A 15,566-nucleotide genomic window follows, 5' to 3' on the forward strand; every position below is an offset into this window, starting at 1 on the left:
ACTTATAGGCCAGCAAATGCTGGATGCATACTTGTCATTGAGCCTACAGAGGAGATTCATGCAATGGCTAGGTATTGGACCTGGGGAAATTGATGTCTCTAAATCCCTTTTCAGTTTTGACACTCCAAAAATTCATCATTTTCAATGTCTCCCAAAAGTCCTTTGGAGACTTAGAATTAGAAAAGATAAAGACTTCCCAATAGTCTTTTCTTCCTGGTGTTGGAAGTATGTTCCTCCTAGATATTAATATGTATATTTCAAGTGAACAATCTTGATAATGGGAGCTTGCTATCCCTGTTTACATCAGCCATGTCTATCGAGTAATTTTTCTATTGCTGATGAAATAGAAAGAAAAATCTTTAACACCAAAATAAGTAAATTGGAATGAATTGATGAACCAAGAAAATGATGGCTGATCTTTTACTCTCCAGAAATAATAGTCAGTGCAATTTAGAAATGGTGTTTTAAACTTCCAATAATGACCACAAGCTTATTTTAATAATGGTAACTTCTGGACGTTGGGAAAACAACAGTGACAAAAACAGCAATCAGAATGTGATGCACAATGCAGAGGATATGGGATTTTGCCCAATCTGGGCTTGCCTTATGGTACCTGCCAAACACTTAAGAAAACACAGCAGGGTGTTTGTTTATAAACAAAATATATCTAAGTCTATAAACATGTATGCAATTTAGATAAAGATGTCTATTGTCTAGCTATTTTAAATCACCCATTTTAGAGTTATTGCCTCCAAGTACTAGCATAAATTATGGAAAAGTAAAATTCACACCCATGGCTGGTCATAAATATAAAAATGGCTTTCTTTTCTGAAAAGTGTTTCATAAAGGAATGCTAATGAACACATACAATGTGACACGTGGCTTTAGAATGGATAACAGCAAATGAGATGGCTTGATGATGATATGGGGCTGCTTAGTAAGTGACTTCATATCTAGATATAATTAACATATGAATGTATTTTTAGTGGAAATTAAATTTAGACATAATAATCCCAATCTTTATCAATTTAAGTTCCATTTATATTTTTTCCTAGCTATGTAAAACACATTTATAAAAAGAATATGCAAACGTATTGTCCTCAGGCTATTGATGAAATTCTATTTAACTGTACATAATTCTATTAAATTCTATTTAACTCAGGGAGGTAATTGAGATCAATACTGAGATTGATAGTTGACTGTCTTCAAGTACTTGACAAATATTGTAATGTACACAAGCATACACAAATATTCCCCATCTTCTTGCTTTACTCAGCTACAATTTTTTGTCATATTTGAGTAAAATTTCAAGTTCATATACTGTCAAATAAAATAGAAGTGATAATGTAAAATAATTTATTAACTATTATATAACTCTTTCAATTCCTAATTGAGACTGTCTGAAGTTTATTTTTCTACTATCAACTCTTCCAGTAAACTCAGCTCAAAAATACTGTAGCCTATATGTAAATATACTGGTGCTAAAAGTTGTACTCTTCCTCCTTTAATTCCTCTATCTCATTGCCCAAGTTCTTGGCATTATCATCAAATATGAATTAATATAGTAGCTACTGATCCTATCATGTCCTCTTATCTCTAGGTTCTCTTAACTTGCCTTCCACCTTCATCTTCTGCATATATAAAATGGCCCATTGTTTGGATCCAGATTATAAGCTATCTTTTTGATTACCTTATTTTGTACTATATTCCTCTAACTGGAAATCTCCATGGCAGTCTTGCCTGGAACACAACTCAATTTGTCAAGGTGAAATGACCACCTCACTAGTCCTCAGTTTGCTTAACTGTGAAATGATGGTAACACCTACCTGACCACCTCCCAAGATAGTTGTGTTTGTAAAGAACAGCAACAAAAATACAAACAAAAAGTAATGAGTGTCCTTGGAACACTGTAAAATGCTATGCAGCTGTTAGCTGTTTACTATAATTAGTCTATAATGTGCCTGCAAGAATTTATTAACCTCAGTAACCAATGGGATTTCCAATGGTATTAGGAAGAGCTGTCAAACAAAACATTTTTGACTCTTGTGTGAAACAAAACAGTGATGCCATTTTTATAAGCCAGGTTATAAAAATAACTATGCTGAAATGTAAATAAACTTCTACAAATAAACACTAACAGAAATGGACTCAGACTCCAGAAGAGGTTATCATCAAGTGGAAAGATTTATCTGTCTTCTACCATTGGAAGAGCAAGGTGATCAGTATAGAAAGAAAGAATTTGGGAACAAAATAAATTTGGGGTTAGTGCTAGCTCCTTAACTAACTGTATGATTCTGGGAAAATTAAGTAACTCCTCTGACCTTTCATTGTTCTCACCTGTAAAATGGGTAAAATACTGAGTATTATATTACCTAACTTGTAGGTTCAGATGAAATTAAATTAGATAGTATAAAGTGCCTAGTACAGAGCCTGGCACATGTCAGGCACTCAGTGAATGTGAGTTATTATCATTATCTCACTTTTTCTAGTTCCTTTTACAGTCTACACACTTATTTACCTGTAATTCCCCAAGTCCATTTCTTTCTTGGATACTCTACGTTGTAGCCTCTCCGTATTTACCAGAGCAACCTGCACATAGAACTCTTTTAAAATGTTTATTTAAACTGTGTCTTTCCTCCATTATGTCTATCTGATAATAAAATCACTCATTCTTTATCTTGTGTTAAAATCATTTTATTGATCCTATAAAGGTATTCCATAAAATGTATTATGTTAAGTATTTAGGATGGCTAACACAACTTCTGACCCTAAAAGTAATCATATTATGGAGGAACACTGAACCAAGGGGAAATAAAAAAATAAATGAAAATAGAAGGTTAAAGGGAACTTTAAATAGAAATTAACCATCATAAGACTTAATGATATACAGTATAATATTTTAAATTTTTGTATATAAATAGTTTTCAGGATAGAAATTTATTTCTCATAACTAATTAAATAAATGTTATTATTCATAATCTATTGAGGAAATCAGAGAGTCTTTCTAATTTTCTTACTCCTTTTCTTTAGAGTACTACCAAAACAAAATATTCAACAAAAAACATTACTTTTTATTTTCCTGGATGGAAAAGGATTAACTCTAAACAACTGTGTCTGAAGGTTATCTGAAATTTATCAGTATGTTGTGTGTATATGTGTGTTATGGTATGAATATTACTCAACTTCTCCTTCTTCAGTAATCCCAGCCTTTTTTCCCCCTTCTTCCTAAAAGGATGGTTGCCTTTCTTGGCCTAATGAAATCCTATTTATCCAGTTAAATGTAACTTCTTCTGGGAATTCTCACATTACCCATGGACCCTCCCTATCCACCCTAATACAAGTTGAAATAGTTTATCTTTCTCCTGCACAACATAACATTTTGTTTATATCATTATGTACCTTAGCAATTAAGATCTTTTTCCTAAGACATAGCAATGTCTGCAGTATAGTTGGCACTTGGCATATAAATTTTGGTTGAAGGTGTAGATGATTAATTCTCTTTTCCCTTATTTCCTACTGATCCTTTCTTAAAGTTTGCAATGAGTTACAATGTGGTACTACTTTAAGAATTGGGGAAGTTGGTGAGATTTGGGGATGGTGTTGGAGGAAAGACAACCATTTTGCTTCCCTTTTCCATATTCCTTAATTTGTGTTATAAGTTTTTAATTATATTACAGAAATTTCCAATCCAATCTCAAGAACAATATTCTATCAGCATTATGTTAGAAAAGAATGAATTTGAAACAATTCTTAAACAATACACAGAACACTGTGCAACATCCTGTGGAGACTTCCTCCAGCAAAATCTTGAGGCATTTCTTTAGCATTGTCTTTATCTTCCCATGGTGACTTATGAGGCATGCTTAAGAAAATTTTATATTAAAGGTCAGAGATTCCAAAAGATCCAGCCAAAATTTTGGGAAGTTTATAGTGTGATTAATTCCTGGAGTCCTTCATTTTCCAGACCTTTAATTTGTGCAATCACATTGAGTGTTCAAAGTATATACTGCTTTTTAAAATCTTTCAAATACTCTGGGCACAGCCACAACTAGGAATTCATAAAAAGAACTGATTAACATTCCCCACCAAAAGGATCCTTGAAGGAAACTAAAAACAAAAAACATTTTTGCTGAATCCAATTTGCTTACATTTCAACACACATAACTCCACTTAACTGGCCATCATAGCAAAAGCCACAACACACACCCACAGCAGCAGCAGCATGGAGCTGACCACACAACTCAACAGACAATGCAGACAAACTTGAGTATAAACCAAGATTTTTCTACCTCTTTTCATAACAGGTTAGTGCTGGCCCTCAGTGTTGGTGTACAGTTTTTATGGCATGGGAAAATAGGGATGTTTCTGCCCTATAAAAATAAATGTGTTGAAGGCTTTAGTTTGAGCTTACACAATGTTAGAAAGTTCCATAAGGCACTGGCACAATATCAAAAAAAGAAAAAAAAAAAAAGAATCCCACAAACAAATATACCACTTAAGCACATGGAAAGATGCTAAGAAAACACTGGTAGGGAACCTGGATGATTTATGCAATAGTTTTCAATACCTTCCTGAAAAATAAAGAATAAGAAAGGCATGCTAGTGGGTCTTTGGTGGGGCATATACTGTCACCGACCCCCATTCATACTGAGTCTGGCTTTAAACTGTTCAATAAGTCATTTTCTCCCTGCAAAAGTAGAAAGAACAGAACCCTCATTGTTCTTAATCTTTTAAGCCTTAGGAAGAGTTAAGGGAAAGAGTATAGAAATGCATGCACTATCTTTAATAAAGAAAGAGATACATAGAATAAAAATTAAAATATAAAGAACAGTTTCTTCATTTTATGTATCATAATACACATTTCTTTCCAAGCCTTAGTTTGATACATATAGATTTTCACGTGTGATATTTATCTACTCCAGAAAGTGCTGGGACAGAAAGATAAGTAGGAAGCAGGAAATTCTGAATTTGAATAAAGGCAATAAATACCTTTGCTGTTACATCAAAGGATGCAAGATGGAAGATGGGGACTGGGAATGTTTCCCAATTGGACTTAATGATTTGTAATTCTTTAAAAATTAAAACTTACCACATTCTGTGCAAAGTTTTCAAAAGATGTTCTGCGATCCATTGAGTATTCCGACTTACATGTGTGGGGTTGGGTGGGGCAAAGGAACAAAGAGAGAGAGAAGAAAGAAAGAAAGAAAGAAAGGAAGGAAGGAAGGAAGGAAGGAAGGAAGGAAGAAAGAAAGAAAAAGAAAGAAAGGAAGGAAGGAAGGAAGGAAGAGAGAGAAAGAAAGAGAAAGGAAGGAAGGAAGGAAGCAAGGAAGAAAGAAAGAAAGAAAGAAAGAAAGAAAAAGAAAGAAAGAAAGAAAGGAAGGAAGGAAAAGTCAGAAAGAAAAACAGTAGAAAAAGACAGGATGATGAAATGATGCAACACCAAATTCATGTTCTAAATCATAGGGATCAGGAAGACAGGAGAGTTGCCACAGAAGGCCTCTTGTCACAGGACACGGGCTCTGTTTGCATTAGTGCTTTTACTTTTAACACCAAAACTCTTCTTGTGCAAACAAAATAGTGTGATTTCAAGCAAAATCAAATTACACTAAAATGAAGTAGATATGTTAAGGTTTTATGCCAACATTTTCAAAGCCTAAATGGTTGAAAATCTAGTGGCTTAACTTCAGAATTTCCTCATAATTTTCTACTGGTACTAAATTTCTGTTGATAACATCATTAATTCTGTAGAGCATTGCTGTCCAGTAGAACTTTCTGAAAGCATGGAAATTTCATTCTATACTAACTAATATTTCAGAAGTCTTTAGCTGTGGCCATTGAGCACTAGAAATTTGAGTAGAATTTTATGTAACCTTAACTAATTTAAATTTAAATTTAAACAGCTCAGTGTGGCTAGTGGTTGCTATACTGGAGAGTGCAACTACAGAGTATCTATTTCCCATTGCAAAGTCAATGGACTTTGAAAGATACCATTAGCTTAAATGATGATCATGAATTACACAAAATTATAATTTCATCTCAGAATTTCAAGAAGCTATGGATTATTTTAACATTACAAAATAATGAATGATGTTGATGTTTACATCCAGATTTTCCATTCCCTGTTATACTGGTTATATAAGGTGTTATTTACAGTGAGACTTTGATTATAAACATTAATTGAACAATGTAGCCTATTGTAGCTCTTCGAAAATGTGCTTGGCTATCATCTTAGGTATGAAACCTCATCGTAGGGATACTAAGTGACTCAGAATAAATGCCAAATGAAAATATGTGGAAGCAAACATTGCTGCATTTTGGCAACTATAATTGAAAACAATGAGTTATGGAGCATATGGCCCAAAACATACATTCTAGCTTACTGGACAAGGAAAATCCTCTTTAAGTTTTTGATCTGATGACTTTGTTCTTTTCCTTTCTTTACTGTAATTTTTTATTTCCTTAAACTGGCATACAGAAGACTAACATGAAACATGAAAACGGTGTCTAAACAACTTTGTAAAGCATGAACATCTGCAGAAACAAACAAACAAAGAAGAAAATAAGCAATCAACAAACAGAAATCCATACAACTTAAATGGCCCTTATAAAATGCAAAGGTTTGGGGGAGGGTCTTGGAGTATATTCACTTACCATTTGTCCAATACTGTGGGCCCAGCAGAGGTAACTACTCCAAATAACTACAACTGAGAACTAGGTCAAAAAAGTTCACAAAGAACCAATACCTTTTTCTTTGCCTGTAGAAGCTCTTGATAGGCACTGGATCTTATAAAACGTGGGTATGAATCACTTTTCATCAGTTTGTAAATGTGCTCCTAAAAAGAAAGAATGGTTGAGGTGCTTCCTTATTATTTCTCAGGAAAAATCAAGTACTGTGATAAGAATACAACATTTGGTTCAAAAACAAATCTGGAAGCGGCTAAAAATAATAATGATAATGCTGATGAGAATACCTTATATGCTTATAGAACATTTATACTTTCAAATTTATTATTTTATTCAAGGATCAATGTTTAAACTGGTTTGGGAGCTATGGAGGAGGTAAACCACATCCAGTCCTTAAAAAAAAAAATGGAATTTAGTTAGCAGATTGTCATGAAGTAATTTCAAATCAAGTTGTTGATTTACATAGATCATTTAAGAATATAAATAAATCTGCTGTCTCTTAAGATTACTCCAGGCCAAAAGAGAATGATGTGAAGTCAAGATTCAATAATCATTCTAGAAACCTTTGGCATTTATATGTAGTTGGAGGGTGCAGACTTCCCAAATGAATCATCTCTTTGGTGAAAACTGTCATCTACATCCACTTTAGGCCAGAGCACAGGTCCAAAAATAAATTTTGTGATATTTAATTGCTAAACCTCCCAATTGGTGTGCATGTTTTGACTTATTCAGAGATAAATTAGGTAAATATTTGATAATCCTAATCAGTCTTCAATGTTCTGTTTTGATGATGAATATTGGTAGACAAAGAAGAAAAAAATGTATCCATCCAATTCAGTGTTGGCCCAATCTAGGGAGATTCTGCTTTGGCTTATTGCACTCTAGGGGAGCATAAATGCTCCTTGTTCATTCCAGTCTGTTAGACATAGAGTTTTGAACCATTTGAGAGTATCTGGAATGTCCCAGTCTCTTCTTGTTTGGAGAAAATATATATTTTAAGAAATGACTCAGTTTCCCTGGTCTTAAAAACACCAGCGATAATTTGTAGTTACTGTGAATCCACTTAAAGACGTTCTGGATTAAGTCTCAATATCTAGTCTGAGGTTCATCTCCAAAAGTATGGTACATTTAGAACTGTATCAAAATTTGTTGTTGGAAAAGTGAGGCAATGTCTTATTTAGAAGTCAATCATTTGGGGATTCAGATGTTATCTCGCTCAAGATCTACCACTTACAAAATGTAAATTTTGACCACTTTATTCATTTTCTGAGTCTAAATTTTCTAATCTATAAAATAGAGTTATTGTCAGGATTAGGGGAATGATAAATGTTTAGCGAAGTATAAGGGTATGCATAGTAAGTGCTCAAATATGCTTGAGTATATGGCAGGTACACTTCTAAGTGCTTGCCTATATTAGTTAATTATATCCTCACAAAACCTCAACAAGGTTGGTAACCATTTTTTATATCTATTTTAAATATGAAGAAACTGGGCTTCCCTGGTGGCGCAGTGGTTGAGAATCCGCCTGCCGATGCAGGAGACACGGGTTCGTGCCCTGGTCCGGGAAGATCCCACATGCTGCGGAGCAACTGAGCCCGTGAGCCATGGCCGCTGGGCCTGCGCGTCCGGAGCGCGTCCGGAGCCTGTGCTCCGCAACGGGAGAGGCCACAACAGTGAGAGGCCCGCATACCGAAAAAAAAAAAAAAAAAAAAAATATGAAGAAACTGAAGCATGAAGAAGTGAAGTACTTGCAATAGGTCACAGAGCAAAGCTCAGACTAAAACCCAGGCTATTTGGCTCCAGAATCTGCTTTCTTATTACATTGCATCTCTTCTTAAACAGCAGCATGAAATTCTATTATTATAATTTTGAATATATGGTTTAAAAGCCTACAAAAAACTGAAATTAAATATCTGAGGTTGATTGAAAAAAGAAGCCTATGGTCAGGTAGTAGTGTTTTCCATAGAAAATCATGGCTTTTCCTTTTATTGAAGACCCAATAAGCAAGAATATTCTTCAATGACACAGATAACAAAGAAATGTTCTTTTTATTTGTTTGTTTGGTTTTTTTTTTTCTTGTGGTTCGCGGGCCTCTCACTGTTGTGGCCTCTCCCGTTGCGGAGCACGGGCTCCGGACGCGCAGGCTCAGCGGCCATGGCTCACGGGCCCAGCCGCTCTGCGGCATGTGGGATCTTTCCGGACCGGGGCATTAACCCGTGTCCCCTGCATCGGCAGGCGGATTCTCAACCACTGCGACACCAGGGAAGCCCGAAATGTTCTTTTTTAATATTAAGATTTGGGGAAGGTAATTTCAAATATTTTACATGCTGTTGGCTCCAGAATAATGCTTGAAAGTTTATCTTGAACTGCAAGAAAGAAAAACAAGCCGAGAAATAAGCAACAGAGCCAGAATTTTCATACTGCTCTCTCTCATGTGTCTCCATAGAATGTAATTATTTCCACATAGAAGACCATGGCAGAGCCAGGGTGAATGAATGGGTTTTTGGTTGGCTGTTTCAACCTGTATTAGTTTTCTGCACAGTGGCTCATTTCTTTTTAAACCAAAGCCAAGGATAAACATATTTTCTACCAAGACTAAAAATAAGAAAGGAAATTTGTGTACCTTATTCTTCATCTTTTATATTTTATTTTAGTAATGTAGTTATTTAAAAAAACGACTTATTAAAGATACTTTCTAGAGCTAACATTCTTCTCTAAAAGAGGTTTTAAGAAATTATGAAGCATGCATGTTCTGGTTTAAAAGCCAACTTCAACACATCATTAGGAAATAATATCCTCTCATTTCATGTTTATTTTTCCTATTGAGCACAATATTTTTTTAGAAAAAGTAGAAATTCAAATTCTTCTAAGGAGGCAATTACACTCAGTTTGAGAAAAAGAGAAAAGACACATAAAAATTTGTCTTAGGATGTTAATATTAATTTCCTTTTTTCTTCATTTTGTAGACTAAAAAATTAACTTGGAAAAATAATAAATGCCTAAATTTACTATTTCATTTTATCAGCAGAGACAAAAGTGGTTTGAGTTTTACATAACTTCAAGATAATTTAGTTTAGTTCTGACTATCCATAATAATAAATTATTTAGGAATGTCAGAATCTTAGAATCTCCTCATTGCAAGACAAGTTAAAGAGTTCAAATACATGTTACTGAGGTGACCAAGTAGAAAATAAAGTAAAAAGTTTTCAAATATTTAAAATATTTCCCTTCAAGAAATTTTCATGTAAAAACATTCAAATTTACAAAAATTCCCAGGCTTTGAGTACTCATTTTAAAGCATCTCTGTTTTCTTATAGATCAATTAGTTATTTTACAGTTACCTAAATTGAAAATATTAGATATAGCCGCCAATTACAATGAAAATAAAAGTATCCCAACTTTCAACTTCTCAGGAGAACATTTGTGACACAATGTGAGGCCCATCCATGTACCAACCTGAGCATCTTCGAATGTGTATCGTCCGGGCTCCTTCACATTCTGTGTGGTTTTGTCATAGCTCTTAGAATCCAAGTTAATAGCACTGGGGGCTCCTGGAGCCAGAAATTCTTGCCATATTTCCTGAACTCGAGAGGGGACTTCTCTAATAGGCCTTTTCTTCAGGTCCTCCACTGCTAGCCAGAATCTAAGCAAAATGTGACACCAAGCATTTACTCCAATGCCTCATAATGTGAAAATTCTTAAAATATTGACCTATCATACAATTCACTATGAAGCATAATAATGAACTCATTTTCTCTGAGGGCTTCCAGAAACAGGCCTTTACCGTTTTTTTTTAATTAGTTGTATTCAAAGATATAACATTTGGGGAAAGGAAATCTTGAAAACTATTTCTTTTAGATGTTCTCTGTTAAAAACAGATCTGCCGGGCTTCCCTGGTGGCGCAGTGGTTGAGAGTCCGCCTGCCGATGCAGGGGACACGGGTTCGTGCCCCGGTCTGGGAGGATCCCGCATGCCGCGGAGCGGCTGGGCCCGTGAGCCATGGCCGCTGAGCCTGCTCGTCCGGAGCCTGTGCGGGAGAGGCCACAACAGTGAGGCCCGCATACCACAAAAAAAAAAAAAAAAAAAAAAAAAAAAAAAAAAAAAAAAAAAAAAAACACAGATCTGCCAGGGTCCAGATTCTATACAACCTTAAATTTTACTGAAACAAAGGAGCACTGCTAAAGAACCATTTATTAGAAAGGAAGAGGAGTTTGAAAGGCATTAAGGTGAGTGACGCAGATCATCTGATTGAGGGGGATAAAGTATGTCACATACTCTATCTTTTGGATCTTTTGTCCATTTGAGCAATGAGGGTTAGTATGGAGAGGATTTTCTGCTTTACCAGGTAAGGGAATTACAGTGAAGCTTTACTGGAATTAAAAGAGGCCTGGACACAGATTAGAAAATGCCCTAGCTGGAGAAATCAGGGCAAGTAACTAATTTTAGGCGATTTAATTCAGGGAGTTATGAAATGACAGAAGCAGCAAGCTTTCACATGTAATTGTTCAAAAGGCTTAAATTTGCAGAGGCATTATAACAATTCAGAAGTTCTGGAAAAAAATAATACTGACTCACTGCTAAAGATAAAAATATATTTTATATGCTTCTGTATAGAATATAGTATATTCTGAAAGGAAAGAACACCAGAACATGTTTTCCTTTATAAAAGCAAATAGCAAAGTCTAATAAGAACTCACATTCTATTAATGGGTTTCATTTTTAAAAATTTTGCTCTATATTATGTCTTTTTGGTTAGACCTAGAAATGATGACAAAATGAATATGTACATAACACATCATATAGTGTTTTTAAATTTAAAAAAGGTACTTGAAAAAGGAAGTATTAGATCTATGTTATCCTCAACAGGGGCCAGATGTGATCATGAAATGGAAAAGATGACCACAGAGGTGAAGGTCACTACAAGCTACAGAGTCTTAAGAAAGGTAGAAGGGGATAAGCAGTACCTCCGTAACTATTACGTTTTAACTTGTGGATTAATGAAAATTCAAAAATAAGTAATAAAGTAGTTGAGCTACAATTAGAATATCAAATATTACTCAACCTAGTAATTTTCCAGTTTCTAGATACCATTTTCCTGTAGATAGATTACAGTAGATAATCCAACATGAACAGTGCTTTATACATGAAACTACCATGGGTTGCTTTCAGAAGGGAAAGGTCAAGACCATTTCCTTTTAAAATACAGATTCTGACCCTGTGCAATCTAATAGGAATGCTAGGTACAATCCGAGGAAGCATAAGTGTTATAATTCATGCTCATTCAGGTTCATTTCAGCACTCTTTGAACACAGAGATAAAAAGAATGTCTTTGTCCTTGAACTAGTAAAGATACACCATTCAAATGGCCATAATAATAATAATAATGGAACAATAATAATAATAATAATAATGGAAGCACATGAGAGATTCTCAAGGAATAGCACAAACCAGACAGTCTGGGAATGCAGAGCAGAAAGGAGCCCTTCTGCTGGGGCAAGTACTGGGTTGGAAAAGGGAGTTCTAGGAAGGCTATACAGATGCAGTGACACCTTAAATAGGCTTGAAATTGTGGATGAATTACTTCCTCAAAGGGTTGAGGAAGTAATACTAACAGCACCTACACTGATAAGTAAGTACAGGCACTATTCTAAGTGATTTAGCTATATTAATTCATGCAATCCCTACAACTTTATAGAGTATGTGTTAATATTTCCCCCACTTTAGAGAAAACTGAAGATATGAAGGATAAGTCACTTATTTAAGTTACCCACTGTGAGTGCCACAGCTATGGTTTGCCCCCAGATCTGCAGCAGATGACATGCTCAAAACCGCTCTCTTGAATGCCTCCTTAAAAGCATCACTGCCTTTCTTATCCTCAGCATAGTCATTGTAATAGTTTAGTAGAATGTAAAGGGCACTGGCTATTTATTATAGCCCCTTATTATATGGTAGCTGGACTATGAGGAATTATCTTATAGTCTTTGAGCCTTGATTTTGTCATCAGTAAAATGGAATGCTAATGCCTAGCTCACTGGGTTTCCTTTAGATTAAATGAGATAAATTATGTAAAGGGCACTTTTGAAGTGCTTGACATATTTTTAGGCACTCATATAACATTCATATTATTACATTTACTTAGTACTTTGCTTTACCTGAAAAAGGAATGAGCAAAAATACACCAAGGGAGAGCAGAAGTTATATTTAAGGAATAAGTACTTATTAATAAGCAGTTTTTCTTGACTATTTTTTTCTGTCTCAATACTAGAAGAAAATGCTCATATGAGTGCCACACTTCCCTAAGTAGCAGATGCTAAATAAGATGCATTGAGACTTATTTAGGTGTAATTAGCCCTGCTGGCTAACTTGACTGTTTTGTCTCCCTTGGTCTGTGACACCAGATACCTAGGCAGAAGCAGGGGGTTTAGGTTGGGGGAGCAGTGGACAGTAGTTTGGTGTTGGATTATAGAAAGCCTAGGATGCCAATTATTAGTAATCTGATTCTGAAAGATGCTTAACTTCTTCCAGTCATATTTTGCTTGCCTGTAAAATGGGGCATAAATATTTACATTTCATTTTTGAAGTTATGATTAGATGAATGATAATCAGAAATAATAAATACAAAATACAGCATGGCATACTTATAAAAGTAGTGAATATAAAGCATATTATGGCATATAGAAGGTATTCAAGATTATATCTATATTTATCTATCCTTAGTATGGAAACATATAACAAGCTTATAGTATATACACTCAAGAAATATATATGTGACTATATATGAAATATATAATATTTCTTTTTTAAATTTTACTTTGTTTTTATTTCAACATAACATGCAGTAAAAAAAATTAACAGGATTTATTAGCATTTACAATGCTTACAAAGATAAAGGACTCTAAAAGCAATTTAGTTCAGATTTAAGAAATTGCTCTAATCAAACACAATAAATCTATTTCCAAATGATCAATTTAGACCAAAATTTAAGATAGCATTTGGTAGATATTTATGTCTGCTGTCAATTTGCAATATTTTTATATAACCTCTGATTCTTGGGATATCCAGCTCCTGTTTTCCTAACACAGCAGGAAAAGACATATACATGTGGCCATGTAAATTAAAGGAAGAAATGAAGTAAGGGAGATCCTAGACTGCAAAAATATATGCAAGCATTTACCTTTTCCAGAACTAAACGTTTCTTCCATAAAAATATTAAATATCCAAGCCCTATAGAACTAGGGCCGGGACTACTTCAAATTAACTATTCTGTATTTTTAAAATATAGGACAAAAAGCCTTTTGGATGATATTTATACATTTTCACACAATGAAATATGTAATATTACTTATATGTAATTATTTATCAGGCAATCTAGTGTGGCATAGAATTACTGAGATAAGAAATAGTTAAGGCATGGATTAAGAAAATAGCAGTGATTCAACTTCATTCATGAAACAGAGTTTGCACACGCTATTCCTTTTATCGCAAACTTCTTCTCTCTTCCTTTTTTACCTGATTATCTCCTTGTCATCTAAGTCTAGAAGTTGTTTCCCTTAGGATGCCTTTACTGATCTCCACCTCTGGGTTTGCCATTCCTCTGTATTTCTCTGATCTAATACCCATGATTTTGTGTTGTGATCTGTTTTCTTCTCTGTATTCACCACTAGGCTGTAGTTTTAATAAGAGCAGGAAGGATGTTTATTTGATTAGGTGATACTGGTGGGGCACTGCTTATTTATTTCTTCATCATGAAACCCATGATGTCAGCATTTTTTCAAAAACTTAAGAGAATTAGAGGAAACTCCACCTCCCCATCCACTAAAAGACTAAAAATAGACTTTATCTCTGCTTTATTTTTATGCATTCTTGTACTCAATAACTGATAATGTGACCTCAGGATAGAAAATGTTATTTAGTAGGTCCAATAAAAATCCTTAGCAACTGCAGACCTTGTGAAAGCCCTGTCAACAAGTGTTCTCATAAACTTGAAAGAGAATAGGAAGCTGCATCCCAACAATCCATGACAGGCATGCACATATAATTAAATTCCTCCAGACTCTGTCTGTGGTCAACTTGCTTAATCCATGGGACATCTGTCAAAATTCTATGTATTTCTGAATGGTTTGGTATTGGTATCTGTTAAATCTGCTGAAAAGAATGTGACATTTCTGGAGCTGCTTAATTCCAGTGAAAACAAATGAATGCTGATGCCTTTCTGTAAATGAATTTCACAGGACTGCATACGTCATGGGAAAGTAAATTAGGGTGTTAAGTTTCAAAAGAATAATGAATGAAAGAGCTTGTAGGAAAACCATTTTATGTAGTGGAAAGTTATTACTCACTTCAGTGACCTTGGAGCCATTAAAATCTATTCCAACGTCTCACATTTAAAAATTCAATTTCCATGTGCCTCAAGTCAGAAAAGTTTCAAAAATATGTAAGGATGCTGTTTACAACAGATGGGAAGGATGCACACCCCTCCAGCAGGGCTCAGTGAGGTGCTGCTCTCAACTGCCCTGAGGCTGTATTTAAGTGTACAAAGTAAATGTACTCCATAGTTCTGTTTCAAGTTTTATAGAAGCACTCAACCTTTTTTCTAGATCTTACTTGAGATGCAATATACAAAGAAGACCAATATTGATAAATAGGTGATATTTTAATTAAACTGCATAAATATTATCAATGATTCCACACTTTGCCAAATACTATTCTAAGTGTTACACTTCTTTATGCAGGCCATTTCAAGTGCATCAGATTTACATAGTTAAAAGATCAGGAGACAGTGTAAAATAAACATTTATGAGGAAGTGATAATGTTGGACAAAGTGCTTTGCCTTCATTACCTTTTCTTCTTCCATCAGGAGGTAGAAATTCAATGGGGCCAT

The 15,566-nt window shown here is 34.7% G+C and overlaps 1 protein-coding gene across 8 annotated transcripts in view; it reads right to left on the reverse strand.

Moving 5' to 3' along the window:
* RGS7 (regulator of G protein signaling 7) overlaps positions 1–15,566 on the reverse strand; it is a 521,214-nt gene that overhangs the window by 11,742 nt on the left and 493,906 nt on the right. For 4 of the 8 annotated variants that reach the window (XM_067030613.1, XM_067030622.1, XM_067030618.1 and 1 more), the window contains 3 exons: positions 10,141–10,327; positions 6,744–6,833; positions 4,290–4,370 (listed from right to left, as the gene is read on the reverse strand). In XM_067030613.1, coding sequence (XP_066886714.1) covers positions 4,296–4,370; positions 6,744–6,833; positions 10,141–10,327 — 352 coding nt within the window. In that variant the 3' untranslated portion in view covers positions 4,290–4,295. The remainder of the gene's footprint in view (positions 1–4,289; positions 4,371–6,743; positions 6,834–10,140; positions 10,328–15,566) is intronic. The other 4 variants (XR_010839973.1, XM_067030620.1, XM_067030627.1 and 1 more) reach the window with 1 other exon arrangement.

This window comes from Kogia breviceps, chromosome 1 (genome assembly GCF_026419965.1).
Source record: "Kogia breviceps isolate mKogBre1 chromosome 1, mKogBre1 haplotype 1, whole genome shotgun sequence".
NCBI classification, from domain to species: domain Eukaryota; kingdom Metazoa; phylum Chordata; class Mammalia; order Artiodactyla; family Physeteridae; genus Kogia; species Kogia breviceps.